At 36.4% G+C, this 23,384-nt stretch overlaps 1 protein-coding gene across 1 annotated transcript in view; it reads right to left on the bottom strand.

The window, feature by feature from the left end:
- stt3b (STT3 oligosaccharyltransferase complex catalytic subunit B) overlaps positions 1-23,384 on the bottom strand; it is a 102,319-nt gene that overhangs the window by 43,145 nt on the left and 35,790 nt on the right. Inside the window, exons 2-5 of the mRNA XM_056474745.1 lie at positions 13,895-14,003; positions 8,941-9,228; positions 6,062-6,127; positions 1,769-1,868 (exon numbers count right to left, since the gene is read on the bottom strand). Of these exons, the coding sequence (XP_056330720.1) occupies positions 1,769-1,868; positions 6,062-6,127; positions 8,941-9,228; positions 13,895-14,003 (563 nt within the window). The remainder of the gene's footprint in view (positions 1-1,768; positions 1,869-6,061; positions 6,128-8,940; positions 9,229-13,894; positions 14,004-23,384) is intronic.

Raw genomic sequence — 23,384 nt, 5'->3', positions numbered from 1 at the left:
TGACAAGACTTTTTTTTTTTTCGGGTAGTGTATGATCTGCCATGATTCATACACATTTTTTCTACTAAAATAAAAAAATCCATATATGCAAAGAAAACAAAATCTAATTAGTTTACAAATTATGCATAATAAAATAAAATGACGCAGGGAAAAAGAATTGAACACATGGAGAGGGAGGTGTAGAAAGGTAGTGAAAGCCCAGACAGCAGCGGAACTCTGAGTATTTCTTCAGCAACCTTCTGCCCTTTGTCAGTGTAAATGAATATTAGCTGCTTCAGTCCAACATCTACATTACCAGGATGATGATGAAACCAGAAAAGCCTTTTATATAAAGTATTAAACACATTTCAGTGGTTCTATACTTTCTCCATCCAATCGCTATTAAACATATTTTTTGCACTTCTTTTTTTATTTTTTTATTTTTATTTTTATGTTTGTATTGTTTGGGTTTTTACCAAAATCTGGTTTACTTTAGATCTTTAATATTATTCCGAGGAAAAAACATGGTGTTCAATACTTATTTTCCCTGCTGTATTTATTAAAAGATCATACATAAGACTGTGTCCTCAACGAAATCAGTAAAGGTAACAAATAGGCTGCGCAAAACATTGGGTGTAAACATAAATATTTCTTCCTTGCCTACTTATGATCCTATAAACCAATTTGCATCTTTATACCAGATGTAAACAGGATTAAATGATTGACTAGCCAGTCAGTTTCCAGTTAGTTCTTGCCGTTTTGTGCAAAAAATATAAGTGTATAAAAAACAAAAAGGTCATCTTGGCGTCTAAAGTTACCAAAGCAGATGTCATTGTAGGAGGACACAAGAAACGCAATAACCAGATCCCACCGGTTTTACACCGTTCTCCATCCATCTTTGAACATGACTGCTGTTCTTTGTCCAAGCTCCAGCCCCATAAACAGAGCAGTGCTACTTAATCTAATCACTATGATCTATTAGGAGAGGTGGCAGTGATACTCCGTGTGGAGTCGGGCCATAGCAAATGTGTAGTGGGACCTGCGGCAAGTGCAAGAACTTTCCAGAATGGAGACGAACGGAGCTAATACCTAGCATCCATCAGTAACGCATTTTGCAGCAGCAGAAGGTAAGGGCTACTAATGATTTAAACCAAATTAGCCAAGTAGCACAAGGCTGCATTAGTTGAAGAGAGCTTGCTTAGAATCTCCAAGAAAAATACTGCGCTTTCAATTATTCATCCACCTAAAAGAATGATGTAACCCATCAGATTTCTGATTAATAAAAGACTTTAAAAATACGAATGAAAAAAACAACTCTTTGCTCTGGAAGCAAAAGTATTAGTGCCTTTCTCGCTTTGCAGAAAGCTTATTCGAAGGTCCTAATTGACATGTTGTTTTGGCGTTTTAGACTGCGGGTATGGATTCAAAGGCTTTTTTCTGTGACATGAAGATCCATGTATTCTCAGATCAGCGCTGCTTATGGGATTGGTTGTGAAAGGCAAGAGTGAAGTGGGTGGAAAAAAATGTGTCAAACATCAATGTCAACTAAACGCTGCTGTTAATGTGAAGAGAGACTCGTGACTCGTCAAGCACATATCCACCACGGCTGCGCAAAACTTCCAAACGTCCAAATCAAAAAAGCAAATAGGAAAATAAAGCTGGTTTACGGTTCATTATTGTATGGGAGAACAAGCATTATGTGGTGCGATTGTGTGGGCGGGGATGTGTGTGTGCACTTCGTACAAGCAGAAATGCTCACAGAAACATACACACGGCACAGGTGACTCACCAATGTACAGCCTCCTGCTGTAGCGCTGCATAAGGAGCAGCACGAAAACATGGAGAGGAATCAGGTTGATGATGAAGACGTATCCTCCCCATGCAGACACCTGCAACACAAAACATCACACACATTTCAAAATATAGCAATGTTTGATCTCATCATACTGTATCAGGTTTACCATTCTAAGCATTTTAATGTAATTTAGAGGTTGGGATCATTGAGTTTGCTTCATTTGTTTAACCCTCCTGTTGCGTTCGGGTCAAATCTGAACTATTTACAACTTAAATCACTCATAAATATTGTGTTTTACATCTGATTCCCTCAAGGCTTTATGATATCCTCCACACTGTGCATTTGAACATATAAAAGTGATGATCATCTCTTTTATTGAATTTTGAGTGTTTTAATAAACCTTGTTACACATGTGGTGTTCCCGGTCAAAAGTGACCGCCATAGAAATTGAATGGGTATCTAGACTTTATGCATCCATCAGACAGAAAACATCCCCACACACACTACCCCAACTCACTCACTCATTTCAGACTGAACAATGTCTTTTGCAGGTAGACATCTCTTTTACATGCTTATGTGCTGATCCTCCAGCCTGATCTCACTAGGAAACATAACTATTTTTACGTTTTGTTTAGTGCCAAATTCACGCGAGTTCAGTCGTACAAAATTGTATGATTTTAAAAAGGAGGCGTGGCACCAAACTCCACCCTTAAACCCAATCGTCATTGGGGATAAGCAAATTGTACAAAACTGTATGGAAGAGAATACAAATTCCTATGGATTAGCTACTAAACCAATAAGTTATGAATTGCCATGAAAGGGTTGGATCCTCCAACCTGAACTTTTTATTCTTTTTGTTTATTTTTCTCTCTCTGTAAAGAAGCACAGAGAAGGAAGTTTCCTTCCTTCCTTCACTCCTTCCTTCACTCCCTTCCGCCAATCTCGGAGTCTAGCAGCAGCACTTTTAGTTTAGCAACAATTACTTTATTATATTAGACTGTTATTATCATCTCGCTTAAAAATGACCAAAGTATAGTGCTAGTTCTGTGTCCATGCTGACCGTATATACCCTTAGTCACTATTCCCCCATGTTAGTACACTTGAAGGACTGAAAATTCGATCACTCAGAACACAGGAAAGGATAGCATTTTATTTGTGCTTTGCTGGTTGAGAAATCATTCAGATGGATTAAAATTTCAATTTCTTTGGTCAGATCCTGTGATAGTTATTTTAGCGAGCTGTCTATTAGTAATGAAACAAAGTATTTTGATGTTAGTTGCATTTCATAGGAACACAACTAGCATTGCCAACTTTTCATGTCAGACACTGCATTTTGCAGATATTTACATTTTTACATCACAAATCGAATAGCAGCCTTCACTCAGGCTTCATTTAAAAGATTTTAAATGGAAGAAATTCCATTACTTTCAAAACCATCATGTTGTTCATGCTCCAGTGTGGGCTGAGTGAAATCTTCTTTGATCGGTTATTAATAATCTGTTTTATGAATGAATAAAGAAAACATTGCTACCAATGTCACTTGCAAAAAGACAGAAATACTGCATTTGTATGCCAAGCTCTTAAAAGCAGCAGGACAGGGTGGATGAGCATCGCTTTGTCACTTCAACGAACAGATCAGAGCACAGTAGTTATGATTGCATATGTAACAAACTGCTTCCAAAATTTTTAGAACCATTTGAATCTGAATTCAATACTTTAAGACTTAAAATGCCTCACCAAAATTCTAAAAAGCCCTTAAGCAGAGATGCCCATACTAGGGCCCGTGGGTCATCCTGCCCTAAAATAACTGAGTTCATCCTATCAGTTTTTTTTTTTTTTGACTGCACTGACTCCACAAATCTCATGTGTTTGGACCTGTGGTTCCTGGTATAATTAACTATAAATAAGCATTAATGCTAACTCAACATTGCATATCTATTGCAGATTCACACATTGTGACACGGAAACAATATATTGTGCATCCCTAAACGCTAGGTTAGTAAAGAAGAAGAAATATTCCATTGGAAACTAATTGAAATAAATTTAAAAAAGAATAAATTTATGCAAGCGGAATCCATTTTATTTCTGGCAGTTGCCAAGTAAACATTTAATATATGCAATTGCATACATTTATTTATACTAAATATTCATTCATTTTATGGCTGTAGTTCAAGGAAAATAAAGTGGCCAAAAGATACATTCTACCAGCAATTTGCCACCTTCTTGAATAACACTATACTAAAAGTAAAGAAACGTAATGTTTCGTGACCAAGTTGTATCATATCGCCCTGGTCCCTGCTGACTCTCACTTCTATTACACACCACATTTACGAGAAAACTCCATTAGCACACTCAGCCTTTGGAACCTCTGCACTTTTCTAGGTCACTTAGGATGTCCCGTTCAAGAGAGCCTCTCTTAACTTGCGCCCCCTCAGTTACGTGTCTTTACCGGACCGCAAGGTCTCGACGGAGCAGATGGCTCAGACTACACTGGTGTCATTTATGTTTATAAACACATTTGGAAAGCCAGAGACTATTGGGGGCTGGGCAGGGCTGTAGACCTCCATTATTAATGAGCGCTGCCTTCCTCCAGGGGAAGAGTCTCAAGTTTCAGAAATGGCTGATATTCATAACCGACTGGCGCTCTGCCCCCACCAGGGTGGCATGATGGATGGCGCTGGTTGCTTATTCATTTATTTTACATATCACATTAATGGGTTGAAAAAGAGCAAGGGCGACGTGCAAGCAGCCCCAGAACACCCAGCGCCACGGACGGGAATCATACGAATTTAATGTTTCCGGTTCAGATCGCAATTCCACTTTAACGATTACGGTTCCTTGACTTGGGATAATTTGACCATTCTATAGCAATTATGGCGTTTTACGTCTCATGAACATTACATTAAAAGAGAGTTCATGATTCAGCTGATTAGACCAAGTAATGACTTGCGGTTCAGTGAGTGAATCAAATAATAATTCCCAAGCGCACTAACTGAATCAGATAATGTGCTGGATGAGATTGATGAGTTTTGCGTGTGACTCATTTGAGTCGTTATGACTGATTTAGCTAAAAGAATCATCGTTTATCAGCTGGAATAACACTGGTCATGTTATACACTCACATTTGAAAGTTTGAGGTGAGTTTTATCATGTGGTCAGTTTGTTTTTACATTAAAAAGTTTGAGGTCAGTTTAATTATTTACCTTATACATCGTTTAGGTACATTAAACTGTTCAAAAGCAACAAATAAAGACATTTAAAAATGTTATAGATTTAGATTGCAAACACTCCAAAACAAAAATGATGTAAGTTATAAAATTATTATTATTCAAATCATTACACAGCACAACCATTTTCAACATCGATATTAAACAATGTTCACAGGCCCACAGCCAGGGGGGGTTGATTGGGCCTTTCGAACCCCCCGCCAACAGGTCCAGAATTTGTCCCATACATAAGCTCACTGGTCCTATTTTCACTGCTATGCCATCATAAATTGTGAAAATAACCCATGGAATAAAGCTTTAAGACCAAGCGGAATCCACTGTAGGCTGTCGCCTTGGTGTGACTTCTGCTAATTGGTTTTGGCCAATGAAAAAAATTATTATTTTTGATGAGTCTAACATCTAGCTGCTAGAAAACATAGAATCTGACGTAAGTTAAGTCATCTTTCAGCACTGACCTCTTTTATTATTGTAAGAGAAAACATTTTACAAGTAACTTTTATTGTAAATCTTGGACCTTATTCTTGAAACAAAAAAGACCAATAAAAAGGTGTGAAGCACCAAAAGTGGCTAATATTAAAATTTATTTGAATACTATTTTGGTTATTGTCGTTAGCCATGATGTTAACAACAAAATGTTATGATGACCATCCAACAAGGTAATCCAGAAATAAATAGTGTGTAAAATGTCACTAAATAACATTTAAATCTCATAATTAAATGAAAAATTAGGTGAAAAAAATATATATAAATAAATAAAAATAACTACGCCTTTTACCAGGCTGGCTACAGGCCTGGTTCATCTAATAATAAATGTTGACTTTCAAATCCTCCTCATTTTAGAAGAATTTCTGGTAAAAAAAATAAAAATAAAAATAAACTCTTTACACTTAAAATTACCTTTTTACCCTTTATTAACCAATAACCATAACCAATTGAGCCTTAAAAATATTGCCAATAATATTGGTATAAATGTCATTATACAAGTAATTTAGTATGATATTACAACATTGATGAAAATAAATTCCACTACCGTCAAATCTTATAAATTTAATAAACTCACCATGTAAAAGTAGGAGAGGCAGCAGCCGATGGCCCAGAAGACGGAGCCAGTTTTCACTGATTTCACCTGTGTGGAGAGGAGAGGACACACTTAAGCTAATTCTGCTAATCCCAAACACAGGCTCTGATAACATCACCACAAACAAAGTCAAGTCAAAAACCGCTATGAGATAAGAAAGAGACCAAGGAAATTCAATGTTTAAGACACGCTTGACAGCAAAGTCCTTGCCGTCTCAGATGACAGTGAGCTCTAGAGAGACGGGATGGGCTAAAAATCACAGCGCCAAAAAAGACAAAGTATGCTGCCACTGCATTCGTTCCAGCTGTCTCGCCATTCAGCTGAAAAAAAAATGTGATGAATGTCTGTCAAGGTTATTTCATCATTTCTACTGTGTGGGACAGTGTAAGAATTTCTGAAATGGATTTCAGCCATTTTAGAACGGGCAACATAAACATCAAAAAAAGGCATCTGTATGACTCATGTGCTGAATTCTGAAGTCATAATAACAGTTAACTTATGAACCTAGAACATTCAACTTCAACAAAACATTCATGAAGTCAAACACACCTGACTCAAAAGAACAGAATTATCCAGATTTATAAAATAATGATTTAGAGCAAATTAAGTGCTTAAATGACTCAAAAGAACAACAAAATTATTAGTTATCTGACTCCGAGCCAAATATTCTGATTCAATTACAAATAATTTTGGTTATAATTGCAATTGTGAATAGGTTTTACTTAAATGCATGAAATCATCCAGATTGATGAAAAGACTGAGATAGAATGAATAAGATTCTGTGAACCAAATCAAGCAATTATCAGAAAAGGTATTTAAAAAAAAAAAAAAAAAGATTCTTAGATTTATGCAAATCCAGGTTTCTGCTGAGTCGGGACATTTGTGGGAATGAATCATGTGATTCAAAGACCTGACCAAAAAGAACCAGATAACTATATCCTCCAGATTCATTCCAAAATTTAGACCAGGGGTGCCCAAACTTTTCTTACAAAGGGCCCAAAACCAAACTTGATTGAGGGTGGTGGGTTTACAAAAATAACACATTTTACTCCGTAGTGAAATATGTGTCCTGAGAGTGTTTTTAGCAACGTGCCATACACATATTTACATATCTATCTATCCATCCATCCATCCATCCATCTAAGTTTTAGGGTTTCATAACCCTTAAAAAAATCTGATTAATTTACTACATTTAATTGAAACATTTAATTTCAGTTTAGCTTTTTTGTAGCTCAGCAATTAAACAAACAAAAAGTTAAATTAGACATGACTATCTCTGTTAGAGGGATTTTCTGATTCTCTGATCTATTCTCATATTGGTGGGTGGGCCAAATCAAAGGTTACCATGGGGTCAACTTTGGCCTGCGGGCCCTAGTTTGGGCATCTCTGATTTAGACAGATGTTGTAATTACAATTACAATTGATTGCACAACCAATTGCAACCATTACAATTCATTGCACAGATCTGACGCAAATCAGATTCATGTCTCAAAAGAACCTAGGGCTGGGCCGATAAACAATATTATATTGAAACGTGATTAAATTTATATCATCAACAATGATGAGCTCTTGAGTTTTTTTTTTACTCTATATCAATCTAAAAGCCAATTAGACAGCAGAAATGTGCAACAATGGGAATCTAAAAATGTGTTGATATTAGAAATGTATTGAGATTTCGGCCACCAAAAACTTACTGGCCCAAAAATATGTTATGCTATTTAATGGACCCTCTCTCTAAATTTTGTGGCTTCAGTCATTATTTGGGTACTGCTTTAAATCTGTTAGTATTAACAACTATATAAAATATATCGTTTTCGTTCAATATGGAAAATAATTATCAAGACTGCATTTTTGCCATATCGCCCAGGTCTAAAAGAAGCCGACCAAATACATTGAACAAGAAAATTTTATTAGCATTTAAAACATTAAAAAAAAAACAGAAAACTGATACATTAATGAATGAATTAGCGCGTTTTGAGAACTGAATCATGTGATTCACTGAAATTAGACTAAATGAAGTTTACAGGAGGACTTGGAATACAGTCGTCCCTCGTTTTTTGTGGGAGTAACATTTTACAATACCCCGCAATAGGCGAAATCTGTGAAGTCAGCTTTATTTTTAATAACTATTATAGATGTTTTAAGGTTGTAAAACCCCTCACTACACACTTTATACACCTTTCTCAAAGGCATTAACATTTCCACACTTTTCTCTCGTTTAAACACTTATGGTACTTTCCACCGCCTTTCTGTAACAAACCGAAAATTCATTTATTCCGTAATGACGCCCTACAGCCGCATAACTTTTACCCTCCATTAGAATGTCCAGAAGTCCAATTTTTTGTATGATCTTTAGTACTTTCCTCTGCCGTTTGGGTGCTACCGCAGGTGCCTTTGACGGTGCAGAACGTTTTGTCGGCATTGTGAGGTTTATTGGGGAGAAAACTTCCAAACATCATACAGCACTTCAGAGTCACAATGCTAGCAATCAAAAATTATGTCAATTTGGCAAGCTGAACGCATTCCGTACTGCACAGGACACATGGCATGGAGACTGATTGACAATGGTCTACAGCCAATCAGGACACAGAACACAATGCGGTAATCAGGATGCAGAACACAATACGCTGTAGAAAAATGTCAAATTGCACAAAAAAAAAAAAAAAAAAAAAAATTGCAAAACTGCAAGGCCATGAAAAGTGAACCACGTTGAGGAACCAACTCATAATAAAAAAAAAAATGTATGCTCAGCATTCATTCCACATAACCAAACCAGATAATTATACTGAATAAAGTTGAAGAAACAACAACAACAACAACAAAAAAGACAAATATAAATCAGTGACATAAATACAACTCACCCATAAGTAGTAAGTAAACTGCAAGGCAAAAATGGCGATGCCCTCGTTGTCAAAAGAGCCAGCCACAGATCTGGAAATGTAGCCGGGTACAATGGCGATGAAACATGCCGCCAATAGCCCAGCGCCCTGGTTCCACAGCTCCCGCGTCAACAGGAAAGTAGAAATGGCAGTCAAGCCACTGAAGACAGGAGCCAGGAACACACAAACGTCACGTATATGCACAGTCACATGAAGCAGATTCAGTACATAGTGGATCAGGCCCGCCGTCACCATCAGACCAGGATACACCTGCAAAAGAGCAGATATGAGAAATGCCATTAACACCAATCGATTGCACAATTGATCAAGCAGACTTTTGCCTTGAGCAATTCAAGAAAGGGAAGAAAATGTGTGAGAAAGTCTGTAAACATTCCTAAATATTTGATTCACTTTAACACTTAGAAATAATGAGAAGTTTAGACTAAACACACCCCTAGGAGCCTGGTAATCCATATTTTAAGGGGTCATCAACTGAATTTTGTTCAGTAAATTTTGTTCTGATGTCCATTTATAAAGATGTTAACATTTTTTGGAACACCAATTTTGATTTCTGTCCTCATTAGAATACACTGTATGAATATGTGCAGGAGAGTATCAACTCAAAAGGGAATACCCAGCAGTGTGGCTGGCTGAGATTAGTGCCCACTGATGTAAACTTTGACCCACTTCGACAAATGGACGCTGCTATGATTTAATGTTGGGATCAAAAGGAAGGCAATGGAAATTTCCACAACTTGACACTGCACAATCACAAACTGACAATCTTTATTTGGTTTCTGTGCAAACCTGCTCTTGCCTCTATTGTTATTTACCTGCTACATGTGTGATTCACTAGAACTTAATAAAATGGCACATCCCCAAAACCTGTCATTCTGACAGACTGGCATCAAACAAGCTGCTTTTAAACTAACAAAAAGGTTCCAAAACCTACAAGAAACTTGAAATAAAATTTACCCATTAATAAAAGAAAATTCTGTCATCATTTAGTAACATATTTTGCTGTAAACTAAGAGTGAAACACAAAAATTAAGATTTTTCTTTGCTAAAACAGGACAAAACTGCGGCAACTAAAAGTTATACCAACTGTGTGCTAGTTTGTACAGAGAGACTAATAACCACGCACATTGGAGTAAGTATGACTGAGGCTATTAACTAAGGCAAGCTCGTGCAAATTCATTAGTTCCAATGGTGGGACGCGCACGCGACGCAACGCGCTGACACTTTTCAGGTGCACTAGTTATGATGAGGTTTTTTTTGACCGCGGGAACTGCAAACAGCTAAAGTTTGAGAAAGAAGCAATGAAAAGTACACAGGTTTGCAACCCCACTTAAAGTTACAATATTGGTGCAGATAAGAGTGATCATACGGTGATATGATCCGTCAGCCGAGATCAATCCAGTGTTTTCGGAGAGAGAGAGCTGAAAGACTCAGTGTAACAATCTCACGGAAATTCGTAACTTTTTGATTTAGTGGCTAATTCGTACGATCTAATTCGTACAATATAGTACAATTTGCTCATCCTCCAATGACGGTTGGGTTTAGGGGTGGGGTTAGGTTAGGTGCCACGCCTCCTTTTTAAAAATCATACAATTTCGTACGACTGAACTCGTACAAATTCATGCGAATTAGCCACTAAACTGACAAAACATAAAATACTTACATTTTCTCATTCATTTTAGGTGGGTGCTCCTAAATTTTTTATGGTGCTCCTAAAATTTTGGTAAGTTGGTAACTGAGCAGCAATAAATAACACTGTAAAATATAAGGAGTTTTGATGTGATTTTTCTAAACTAGTGGTGTTTAGAAATTAATGAATGCATAATCATGAGAACCATGATTAATTCTCAGACTATAATCGTACAACCAAAATCTATTATCGTTGCATCCCTACTTGTGATTGCAAGTGATTTAAAAAAAACGCACCATTCGAGAGCTTAACTACAATTAATTTTATTGAATTATTTTAATTTTTATCATTTAGTTGCTGCACTTGAATACTGTAAGACCCGGAAAATGCTAAAACACTCAAAACACAGGCAAATACAGAAACGCACTGCGAATAGCACAGATCACAAGGACAATGTGTCAGGGGACCCCAAAAAGTTTATAAACTTTTTTTGATTTTATAGAGATGCAACTTTTTTGATTTTAGAGATGCACTCCCACTGCAGAATCATCCCATTCGATCGAACATTATAAATTCTTTCCAAATAGAAATATTAAAGAAACTGGAAAAATTGTATTTGTGTCGCAAAAAAAAGATAAAGAAATTAAAATAAAAAAATAAAATAATTAAAAACAGTTATTGTTTCTCTCAGAGAAAGAGTTTATCCACTGAGGTTCTTCGGATGCAGTGTTGCCAGATATAGCCCAAAAACTGTCCAAAACTCGCCAGAACGCACAATTTTCATATATATTTTTTAAATGCCTAAAATATTTTATTAATATTTTATATTTTTTAAATTCATTTAAATCTAAATTAGCCTAGTTACTTTAACTGTTACCATACAAAAACCAACACCAGCAGTCACAGAACCACAACATAACAGGATCATAACGAAACACTGCACTTGTGTAGATTGCGCTACCTATTAGAGTATGTTTTACTTTCGAAATGGGGTATAACTTCATCCCATTTGGTGTTTTAAATTCTTTTGAACAGAATTAGGTGCTGCTTGTCAATCAGAGAACATTTCTATGATTGTTCTTGATGTTAACTGCGGGAAAAAAAAACGATAAAAAAAATGTCATGATAAATGGCTGAGTTTAACTGCAGGCGCTGCATGATGCGCGTGCGCACAGAAGAGACTGATGTCCGGGGAGTCAGAGTCTTCACCACCTCTTTTGTCAACCCGCCTATCCTATTTTACACGAAGAATCAAATTCAAAACCACCCAATCTGGCAACACTGTTCGGACAGCAGGTTAACTACATTTATAAACTGCCAAGCCTCTACACAACTGCTTAACGATTCTGATTTTGACTAATGTATTAATGTTCACCTTTTGTGAAGCTGCTTGTGAAAAGCACTATACAAGTAAACGTGAACTGAGTTGAATGCATTTCTGTCCAGTAAATGGCTAACTTTACACATATGTGGTTTTGTTTACAATTTCCGGTTCACTTGCAAAAAGGGCAATGTCAAAGCAAAACACACTAAACTTAAACAACAACATCATGTTTGGGCATGAGGACCAAGGCAAGCAAACTTCTGAATTTTCCTGGATTGAACGCAAAATAAAGGATGACCTTTTTTTACTTTCCAATCTGGATTTAGAAGTCAAACAGAGGCGAGAAAAGATATACACCTCGTTCTTTACCTCCACATTCCTAGCCTTTCATCTCTCTCCATCTCTCCTGCTATGAACAGCAATCTGCAGGCTGTGCTGGGAACAGACTGGCCTGCACTGAAGGCCGTATAACGACGGCTTGAACTGTACACAACAACAGATGCTGTTCTCTGCCTTCTGCAGCCCCCCCACAGCTCCAACACCAGAGCTGTCAGATGCCAAACGCTCGCCAAACTTTCTCCAGCCAGCCAACGAGCTCATTAGGTTCAGCAGCAGTGCTCTTCCCGGTGACAGAGAGCGTTAAAGGGGGTGGCCTTATTTAGGGACCAAAGATGCTGTTTTCAAGTACAAATCATCCGGAGGCTGTCTGTCCACAGGCGCTTGCACACAAACAGACTTTGGCATGAATTTAAACTACATTTCTACCATTTACAGGTCATAAGCTAACTAGGACTTTTGTGAAAGCACCAACAAAACAGAACTAGCAATTTGAAAAGAGCATAACTGGAAAAGTATTCTGTATTGATGCGGTGTATGAACAAACACTGTAACTGTTCTAGCTTTATGATGTAAAAGTTCTACTGTCAAATAAGGGAGTCAGTCAGAAAATTGGAAAGGAGTGGACAATTTTTAAATGCTGTTGGTGATGCAGAGTCATAATTGACTGTATAAAACAATTCATGCTCTCAGTCAGTTTGTGTGGCAATATTTTTCGATAATTGTAAGGCATACTAGCCTTTTTTTTTTGGTTTAGTAAAATGAATGGCAGAAGTCACTTATTTTATGCTTAATACCTGTCGGTGCACATGTCTCAAACTTAAAATGTGACTTAAAAGACAGACAGATGGATAGACGGGACAATTGGGTGTATGGATGGACAGATGGATGGACTGATGGGTGAACGGACAGACAATTGGATGGATGGATAGATGGACTGACAGACAATTGAATCGATGGATAGATGGACTGACTGGATAGATTGATAGATAGACGGCTAGACGGACAATTGGACGGATGGATGGATACACAAACAATTAGATGGATACACAGACAATTAGATGGATGGATGCATAGACGGACGATTGGATGGATGGATGGATGGATAGACAGACAATTGGATGAAAGGACGGACAATTGGATGGATATAGATGGTCAATTGGATGGTTGGATAGATGGACAATTGTATGGATGGACAGATGGCTAGACGGACAATAGGACGGACGGATGGCTAGACGGACAATAGGATGGACGGACGGATGGCTAGACGGACAATAGGACGGACGGATGGCTAGACGGACAATTGGATGGACAGACGGAAAGATAGATGGATAGATATACAGATAGAAATGTATGTATAGGTAGATGGACGGATAGATAAATGCTGTAATATGAAATAAATGCTGTTTTACTGAAATATAATTGGTTAGTAAATATTTACCTTTACTAAATTATTATTTGATTTAAAAAGTATAGTTTTACAATAATAACCATGATAAAAATTATGTAACATGAACTAATAGTAATGAGCCCTTTTCTATAACCATTACTAGAGAAATAGAATGAATAAAAAAAAGGAAATGAAAATTAAATAAAAGCCCAGGAGAAACAAACAAAAAAGGACCTACCGTTCCTCCCACTATTCTGCCCAGTGGGTACCAGGCCCTCTCATCAAACCAGTTGAGGAACTCATAAAAACCATTAGTGGTGAGATGATGAGTTGATCTGTAGTTGAACCTGTAGACCAAAATAAAAAAAAGACAAATCACTTTTTATCCAAAAGCAGAAAACCTTGCATTTTATAAGCATGGTGATAATGTATGATGTTCTACATGGTGAGATGAGGTTCAATTAAATTCAATTCAATTCAATTAACCTTTATTTGTATAGCGCTTTTACAATGTAGATTGTGTCAAAGCAGCTTCACATGAAAGATCATAGTAAACTGAATCATATTCAGTTCAGTTTTCAGAGTTTAAGTTCAGTTCAGTTCAGTGTGGTTTAATAGTCAAATAGAGTTCAAACACAGAGGAGCAAAGAGGTGTGTTCTGTTAGTGTTCAGAGCTCTGTGTTAAGACACTGCATTAATTACAAATACTCAATTGACAATCACCATCAGTGCCAAACCCCAAAAACAACAACAGGAGAATGGAAATTGTAAACAACTAACTAAAAAAATGAAGCACTTAATCAAATGGAAAAGCTTGTTCTGATTAACTTTCAATGGTTTAATCTTGAAGGACACATTTCGAAGGACACGAATTGTTGTTTCAGTGCACACAGACTGGAAGACAGCTGTTCAATCAGTCATGCATTCATGAACAAGGATTTTGCTGGTTTGTCCTTTAGGCCAGTTTTTCTGGCACAAGATGAATTAATAAATAAATAAATAGCAAACGATCCAGGAGTTTTATTTAAGACACCTGCTCATGAAGAAAAAAAAAATGGAGATGGGGAGAAAACACACACGCATACAAAATATGTACTGCTATTATGTTGTGTGTACGTTTTTTTCTAAAGCTATTTTAGCAAAAATGAAAACATTCTAACATAACTGAGGTATTTAATTCATTTGTTTTATAGAGAATTCAAACACAAGCAAAAATGCTTAAATTAATGCATTTCCTGATAGTCTTTATGAATTAGAAGCATTAATTTGATGCACACCAGATTAAGAAAAGCTCAAACAAAAGCACTACAAACACGGGTGTAATTAAACTGTGTAATCCGCTCTAATGCCTTTATCAGTCCAAGTTCAGCAAACTGTGTCCTGCTATCTCTCCAAACTCCAGAGTAGTCATTTCGAACCTTTCCATCACTAACAATAGAAAACGACTAGCTTTTCGAGGCAGAGCCCTGTGTGACTGCTTCATATGCAAAGAAAATTAAAAGCCTAAGCAAAGCCTGCTTCACAAAAATGCATGAGTTCGTTAAATTTATGCAGGTGATATTTTAACAACTCCAGCAAACAATGAAAGACACGAGCCCAGGCTGGTGAGCAAATACAATTCCTATTGGCAGCATAATAAAATTAACAGCCATAGCCTTTGAGTGAGCCAGCAGAAACATTAAGGACACTTAATATAAAAAAAATTGCTGAATATACACATTTGCAAATATTTGAAATCTATGAATCAACATTTTTGAACAAATCCATTGATTCACTCCCTCATAAATATGTTACTTTCATTATTGGATGAATTAGTTGCTCAATCATTATTTCAAGAATATTTGTTCCGTAACACTAACTGATGAAAACATCACTCATTTCATTAATGTATCAATCAACTTTGAACAAACCTCTTGAATGTATTATTCAAACAATCACTTAAAGGCTTCACCGCGTACATTATCGAATTAACTAACATTGTTGAACAAATCTCTTAAAAGAATGATTCAGTGACTCAATCATATACTTTATTATTGGATTAATCAGTGTTGTCTAAAAAAATATTTTGAAATTACGATGAAGACTTCACTTTAGGGCTGCACAATATATTGTTTCAGCATTAATATCGCAATGTGCGAAACTGCAAGTCACATTGCAGGATGTCAAGCACTTCCATGTGAATTCAAACCACTTTAACCAAAGATTGGTTAAACACTGGTGTGATAAGAACGTTAAGAGCGTTATCAATTGCTAAAATTAAAATCTGACAGCGCTCGCTGAGGCACAGAAAGAAGTGCGCAGCGCTTGTCAAATAAATAAATAAATAAAATTTACAATTTATTCGTGCTTTCAAACAAATAACATATTTTTTTTGTTTCAGACATTCAAATACACAACTACAAGCAAAACATCATTTAAGGTTTGTAAAATACATGTGGATGTCTATGGAGACAGCAATAATAATTATTTTCAATATAACTGATGTGCTTTGTTTAGGCAAGATACACACCATTTAGGTTAGAATATTTTCTCTATTCCTCTCACAGAAAAACAGTTGCTTACCTTCATGCATTTCGGCAGAAATATATGAATAAACATGAGATTCAGCAGCTTGAATCTCTCCTGCGGTTGTTGTTGGAAGGAATACAGCTACGATCAGAAGTTAATGTGAAGTATTAATATTATTTATTAAATTACGCATTCATTGTATTTTATTAGAGTCTACCCCTACCTCAACTCTAAACCCAACCCTAATGGTAATGCAAAAATATTATTTTTATATTACTAATATATATTATTATATTATTTTTAAAAATACTATACTATATTGAGGTGAGTATCATCAGCTGTATCCCATCTAGACTTCACGCTGCAGGAGAGGGTGAAGTCTAGATGGGTTACAGCTGAGGACACTCACGTCAACATAGCATAATTTAATAAATACCATTTTATTATATTATGCTATATTGACATGAGTATCTTCAGTTGTATCCCATTTAGCAAACAAAATACAATTAATGTGTAATTTAAAAAGCTGTATGCGTTCTAGCAACAACAGCAGTGCCCATTACTCATCACACAACAGATAAGATGGTTATTATTAAACCGCTTAAAACGACAAAATATATGTTCATTCACATATTTGAGAATCGGAGTATAGAAGATTTCACAATACAATTACATTTGTCAATATATCCAGAAAATGGCAAAAAGAAACAAAATATGACAAATACATAATTTATTAGGCTTTGTTTATTTCATTTTCATTCAATTTTTACCGGTTTTATTTTGTATTTAAACAATTTTGTACATTTTATGCAGATTCACTCCCCTTTAAAAATCATCTCAATCATGAATTCTTTCCAAATGGAGTCATCTTTTGAAATTGTATTCATAATATATAATAGCAAAAAAACTAAATTTTTCCAAAATCGTCCAGCCTTACTTCACGTCTCATTATTGGATGAATCAACAGTTCTGAACAAATCTATTAAATGGATTTTTTTTAAACACTCAAAGACTTCACCTCATTCATTGCTAGGGCTGGGCAATTAATCGAAAAGTAATCAAAATCGGCATTCAGAACCTATAATTGATCAAATTTTTCCACGTCTTTTTTAAATTATTTCTTTCCCTACTGCGTGTGAAGTCACATGACCCCACTCTGTTAACGTTAATTTATACTTATTATATTAGTATTTATACTTATTATATTATTCTGATATTATACTTCTGCCAAGCGCATGCTTACAGTCCGGCACAGCCTTCACATACCCGCGCACCTCTCAAATAAATGTAACTACACATCACAACGTTGCATAGCGTATGCTTTGTGATTGGTCGGTTTGGTAGCGGTGACAAGGGTGGGCTGCACGGAAAGCTGTTTTTTAGGCAATGTGTGTTTTAATTTCAGTTGTTAAGCGTTGATGTTCAATAAATAATCATAGATAGTAGATAGTGTAAGTTTACTTCAATTATTTTAAAATCTATAATGCACCCTACATTAAAAAATCTCTCACTTGTAATATAGGAGCATATTTTCTGTACAAAATTGCCAGTGAACAATGAAACAACAAATAAAATAATTTCTTATTAATTGTAAGAGAGTTAAAATGTTCAATTAATCGAGATTTTAATTTTAGGCCAAATCGCCCAGCCCTAATTATTGCTTAGCAAATTATCATTTTTATATCAAAAGAATGATTCAAATACATTTAACACACTTCTAGCCATATACTGCCACGGTGATTCAGGCCATTTTCACTGCTGCTACAGAAATAAGAATTTATATCTGCACTATAAAACTTCCATCACAGAATTTCTGAAATAATGAATTGAGCGCATAATTAAATAGGTCAACAGCAGCATGAACAGCAATCTGCACATCAGCCATGCTCTCACCTTGTCAAAAGATTTAATAAACAATCATGCTCATTTAAGAACAAGATCCCAAGGGATTCGGAACGTAGAGTGTGACCTTTTACTAATCAATCACGCAGTGGCAAAAATGACTTGCAATTGGTCCTATGTCACAACTATTAAAAAAGACATTGCTAACCCTCCCTATCATTCATATAATATATAGCATCAGCCCTGGCTAGGGTCCATCAAATATTGCTCTCTTATTGAAAGTTTACAGCTCCAGTGGATTCCTGATTGCTTCTATTGTTAATACGAGCAAATTACGTTCGCCGGAATAGCAAAAGCATTACTTCTGGATTTATTTAATCAGATTGTGCATGGATGGCAAGTGTCAGCACATGGCCAGCCATCAGATTAATGTCCTCACTATTTTGTAATACTGCCATCTCGCTGGCAAGAAGCTCAGCCTTTGCAGGAGAATCTGGCAACCTGGCGCTCGAGTAGGAGGAACGACAGAACTGTGAATCATGCGTATTTAAAGACCCCTTCAAAAGCACACAAACCGTCCATCACTGACCCTGACTGCAAACTGACATTGCGTGCATCCCCAACCTCGCTGACCTTCCTTCCCTCTCTAGAGAGGATAAAGATTCAGAAACCTTTACTGGCATGGTCAAACTCTCCATCACGATCTGATATCTGACCCGGTCCTTGGCATTCATTGAAGACTGCAATGTTCTTTCTGCAGGGGAACAACATAAATGCGGCAGGCAAAACTATGATACTCTTGTCAGCTGATTTCATTGCTGATTTGAGATGCATTATTGAAATGCACTGTTCTGGAGATTTCTTTTCCCACATTCAAGCAAATAGACTTTGTTCCTGAATGCCTATTATCGACATGAATCGCTGCCCAGGGAAGCAGTTATGAAGATGCCCGTCGAGTGAACTGACTAGCATTAAAGAGACTTGTTATACACTGCTAGGAGTTGAATGGATTCCTTTAATGGCTGTTTTTGAACTATGGGCGCTTTTGGCCCTTTTAGAAAGTAAACTTTTAAAACTATAGCTAGATATAATTCAGTTTTCTGATAAACGTGCCTGTGAGTGAACCACTGTACTGCAGAAGTACTCACTAAATTATGTACATGCATTTAATAACTTTCTTCGAGGGAAATGGCCGTGACAGAAATGACAATTTAAACATTTGTGAAATAAAATGGCCAGTTTTTGGTTGCAAATATCCTAAAGACACTTGGAAAAGCACAAGATGCTCTCCTAGAGTGACATTTAACTCAAGTTACATACATTACCTTTAAAAACTTTGTGGCTGGCAAGAGTTCTGCTAACATTTCAGTGTAGGCAACTCGTATCTACTATTAATCTATTATAACACTGAACACTATTACTCCAATAAGCTTCAAACTTGTTGCTTGCTTACCAGGGCTCAACAATAAGGACTGCCCGATGGCCTGAGGCCAGCATTAGAGACGCTCGGAACAGCAGACCAAAGTTATAATAGTTTGGGATTTTATTAGTTTTAGTTTATATTTCATTTTGACTTTTTGTTTTCAAATTCAGTTCATTTCAAATAGTTTTAGAGGTAGTTTTACTAGTTTTTATATTTTAAAACTGCCTAAGTTTTTGTTTGTTTGAGTTTAGTTTTAATTAGTTTCAGTATTGGTTTTAGTTTCTAAATAAGGATATTTGTTAGATGCAAGATTCAAAATCATCAGAATAAATTGAAACATGCATTCAAAGGACACATGACCACTATCATCTACCACAACCATCTACCCATCCTCAAATTCAAATACAACAGCCCACAAGATAGCAGCTCAAAGTAAAATATGTCTGCTGCTTCTGAGGTTAGATACAGAGTAGTGATGGGAAGTTCGGATCTTTAACGCAAACCGGATCTTTTGGGACAATCTTCCAATGTTAGGACTCAACATACCAAAAATATGCAGTCGGCAATAACAATTTTAGTCAATTAAAACACTGTAATCTGAAAAGTTTATTACAATTATGTTTTGCAACCCAACTAAAGCATGATTCAATTATTTACATTCCATTATGACTTTCTGTTATGAAATAAACTTACGTTTCACCAGATCCTCTCATTTAAGTCTTTACAAGCACAGCAGTTGTTCAAGTTTGCTTCAGTCATAGCAGGCTGTCATGTAATGTTTGTGTTCGGTTCATCTGCTGAATCAGTATTAGTTCACCGCTTCTCAAATGTCATCTCATTGTACTGTTCTTATAACTGAATAACTCGAAAAACTGGTTTATTTCAAGTCAGAGGGGGTGATCAGGCATGTTAAAAATTAAGTTGTTTGTGGATAAGTGCTTGAGATGGAGATGTGAATTGTTTCAAATGATTCAATTAGATTTGGTGAATTAGTTCAACCGGTTCACTTAGAGGATCCGGTTAAAAAGAACGATTCGTTTTCGATCAGGATCACCAATACAACGTAAAACCTATTGTCATTCACAAATGTGTTCAATTAATACTTTTAAGTCTCTGCTTGGGCCGTATTTAATACTGTCACCATGCTGCTGTCATTTCCACTCGTTGTTTTTGTTGCAGGAGCAACAGCGAGGATGACTGGAGGAGAAGCGACTTGATCTGGCCAATAACATCAGGATTACAGACTAAACGCTGCCAGGTGTTTGGCCCGTACAGCACCTCAAAGAAGATTAACTTCTAAAAAGGCAAATATGTATTCAATAAATTTACAAAGACAAAAACGAACGATGCTTTTGCTATAATTTTAGTTAGTTTTGTATGTACACAATACAGTTTCAGTTAGTTCTAGTTTTTATAAAAGCGTTTTTATTTTTATTTCAGTTGACGAAAATTTTAATTTTAGTTTTCATTTTTTTTACCCTTGTTGCTTACCAGGGCTCAACAATAAGGACTGTCCGATTGCCTGGGGCCAGTGTGAGAGACGCTTGGGATAGTAGACAGGATTGTTACTGGCCCAATGGGGACAGTGCTGAGCTTCCTTGTCACTAAAGTTTCATTTGTCTATGACCATTTGTTAATTGCGTGACAATACAGTCTTAGAATTCTCTGTGAAGTCTTAATCACCATATTGCTTTTCGGTTCCTCTTTTCTGATTAGATGTTGTGAACAAGTTAAATAGCTATTAACTATTTGGTGTGACCAATGAAAATTTTGGCAGGGCAAGTAAAAATCTGCTTAACGTAGAATGTTTTTGAAAAGGGATCTTAAGCTCACCAATGCCACATTTGTCTGATGCATTTGAATACATTTTAAAACGACATTTACTTCTGACAGCAAATCTGAACTTTCAGTATCATAAAAAAATGACATTTAAAATGAATAAAAAAAGCAACTCCTGAACATAAATTTTTTTTTAATAATTTTCCCATGACTGCACACCCTTTTTCAACAATCATCCCCAGGAAATAAGATCACAGGGAAGTCACCCGAAAATGACCCAGAGTGAAACTGAGCCATGAGATTTTTAAGGTGGGGTCACCCTCAGCAGACAATATGCAAGACTATCAGATTTTGTGACTGTATTATCAGCTGAATACATAGCGATGTCTTTATGCGAGCGATGAACTGGAATTCTTTCCTCTGCAGTTTAACCTCCATGACATGTGTTCCGCTCGACGTTCCCACCAAATCTGAACTTCGCTCTTCATAAAACTCAATTTCACACTGCGTGGACATACATGCACAGCTTTGAAAAGGTCCCATTCATTTGTGTTCTGCAACCTAACATTTATTAACAGCCACTGCACAGGGTATGGGGGGGGGGGGGATTGCTGCTGAAGGCGTGGCTGAAAATGCTTGACATAAACGTTACTTAAACCATGACTTTTTGTACAGACAAAGAGTCTAAAGTCCAGAGTTGTAAGCAGCAAGGTACTTCAAAAAAGCAAGATGGCTTTAAGTAGGTAGAGGTACAAGGATTGGTTCAGAGTTCATTATACTGCAATGAAGGCATGATTGTGTGAATTTCTTGTTGCTTGGCAAAAACAGAAGATGGAATATAGCATGTAGAGTTGAGAAATGACGCAAGAAATGTAATAATTCCCGGTTTATCCTGAAAGAGCTCAACCTTGATGCATAAAGAAGCCTTCAACACAGATGCTGAAACTTTAGAAGGTGTACAAGGCATTTTTATACACTGAAGTATTAAAAGACTGCAACAAATCATGTGTTTTTATGGTGAACTGAAATTCAATCTATTATTCATTCAATCATTTATTCATTCTCCTTCGGCATAGTCCCTTTTTGATCAAGGGTCGCCAAAGCGGAATGAACCGCCAACTATTCATGCATATGTTTTACATAGCAGATGCCCTTCCAGCCACAACCCAGTATTGGGAAACACAAGGGATGCACAGATTTGCTTTCTTTGGCTGATATCGATAACACTTAAGAATTGGAGGCAGATAAGCGATATACTATAGCCGATAAATATAAATATTTCAAAATGTCATATTTTTACAGAGTGAACAACTAATTTATTTTCAAAACATGAATAGCCTACTCAAAGCAAAAAAGCAATAATTTAAACATTGCAAGGTGATTATATAGACCTATATTCACGATTTCACATAAATCGGCAGGTTGAAAATAAATGTTCCTTTTCTTCGCATATCTAATTTACATTCAACTTGACTGTTGCATAAAAATAATAGAATAAATAACAAAATGGGATTTAATTAACAAGTTAAATAAATAGATTTTATATAAAATGTAAGAACTAAAACCAGCTCAAATGTTCTTGAATAAAACGTGTTACAGTAATAAACATATGTAGAAATATGTACTGTCCGAAAAAACGTTTTGAGAGTTGTTTTCAAAGTTCAGAGCCACCGTACAAGCAAAAAGCTAAATACAGATAGTATTACTTTACAAAATGCGGCATAAATTCATCCCATTTGGAGTTTGATTCTTTTGAACATGTAGGTGCTGCTTGTCAATCAGACAACACTATGTTCGTTCTTGCTGTCAATTGCGGGATTGATGATCGACGAAAGGTTTATGATAAATCACTGCGAGTTTGAAACTTTAACTCCAGGTGCTGTGTAGCGCGAGTGCATGCAAAGCGGAGTCAGATGTCAAATTTTGATACAACACCTGAGCATTGAGCACAGATGACTTTGACAAACACGGTGCATAACAAAAAGACAGAATGTGGCGGAGAGTTGTGAACCCCTATGCTGGATTTGTCAGACTACTGTGTGTGTGTGTGTGTGTGTGTGTGTGTGTGTGTGTGTGTGTGTGTGTGTGTGTGTGTGTGTGCGCAGTGATAGTCCTCACGTGCGCTTGTTATAATCATTATAAATATTCCGACCAACCTGAATACAATCATAAGGTG

This window comes from Danio aesculapii, chromosome 16, assembly GCF_903798145.1.
Source record: "Danio aesculapii chromosome 16, fDanAes4.1, whole genome shotgun sequence".
NCBI lineage: Eukaryota > Metazoa > Chordata > Actinopteri > Cypriniformes > Danionidae > Danio > Danio aesculapii.
The sequence above is the reverse complement of the archived record's forward strand: the minus strand, read 5'-3'. Positions and strand labels throughout refer to the sequence as shown.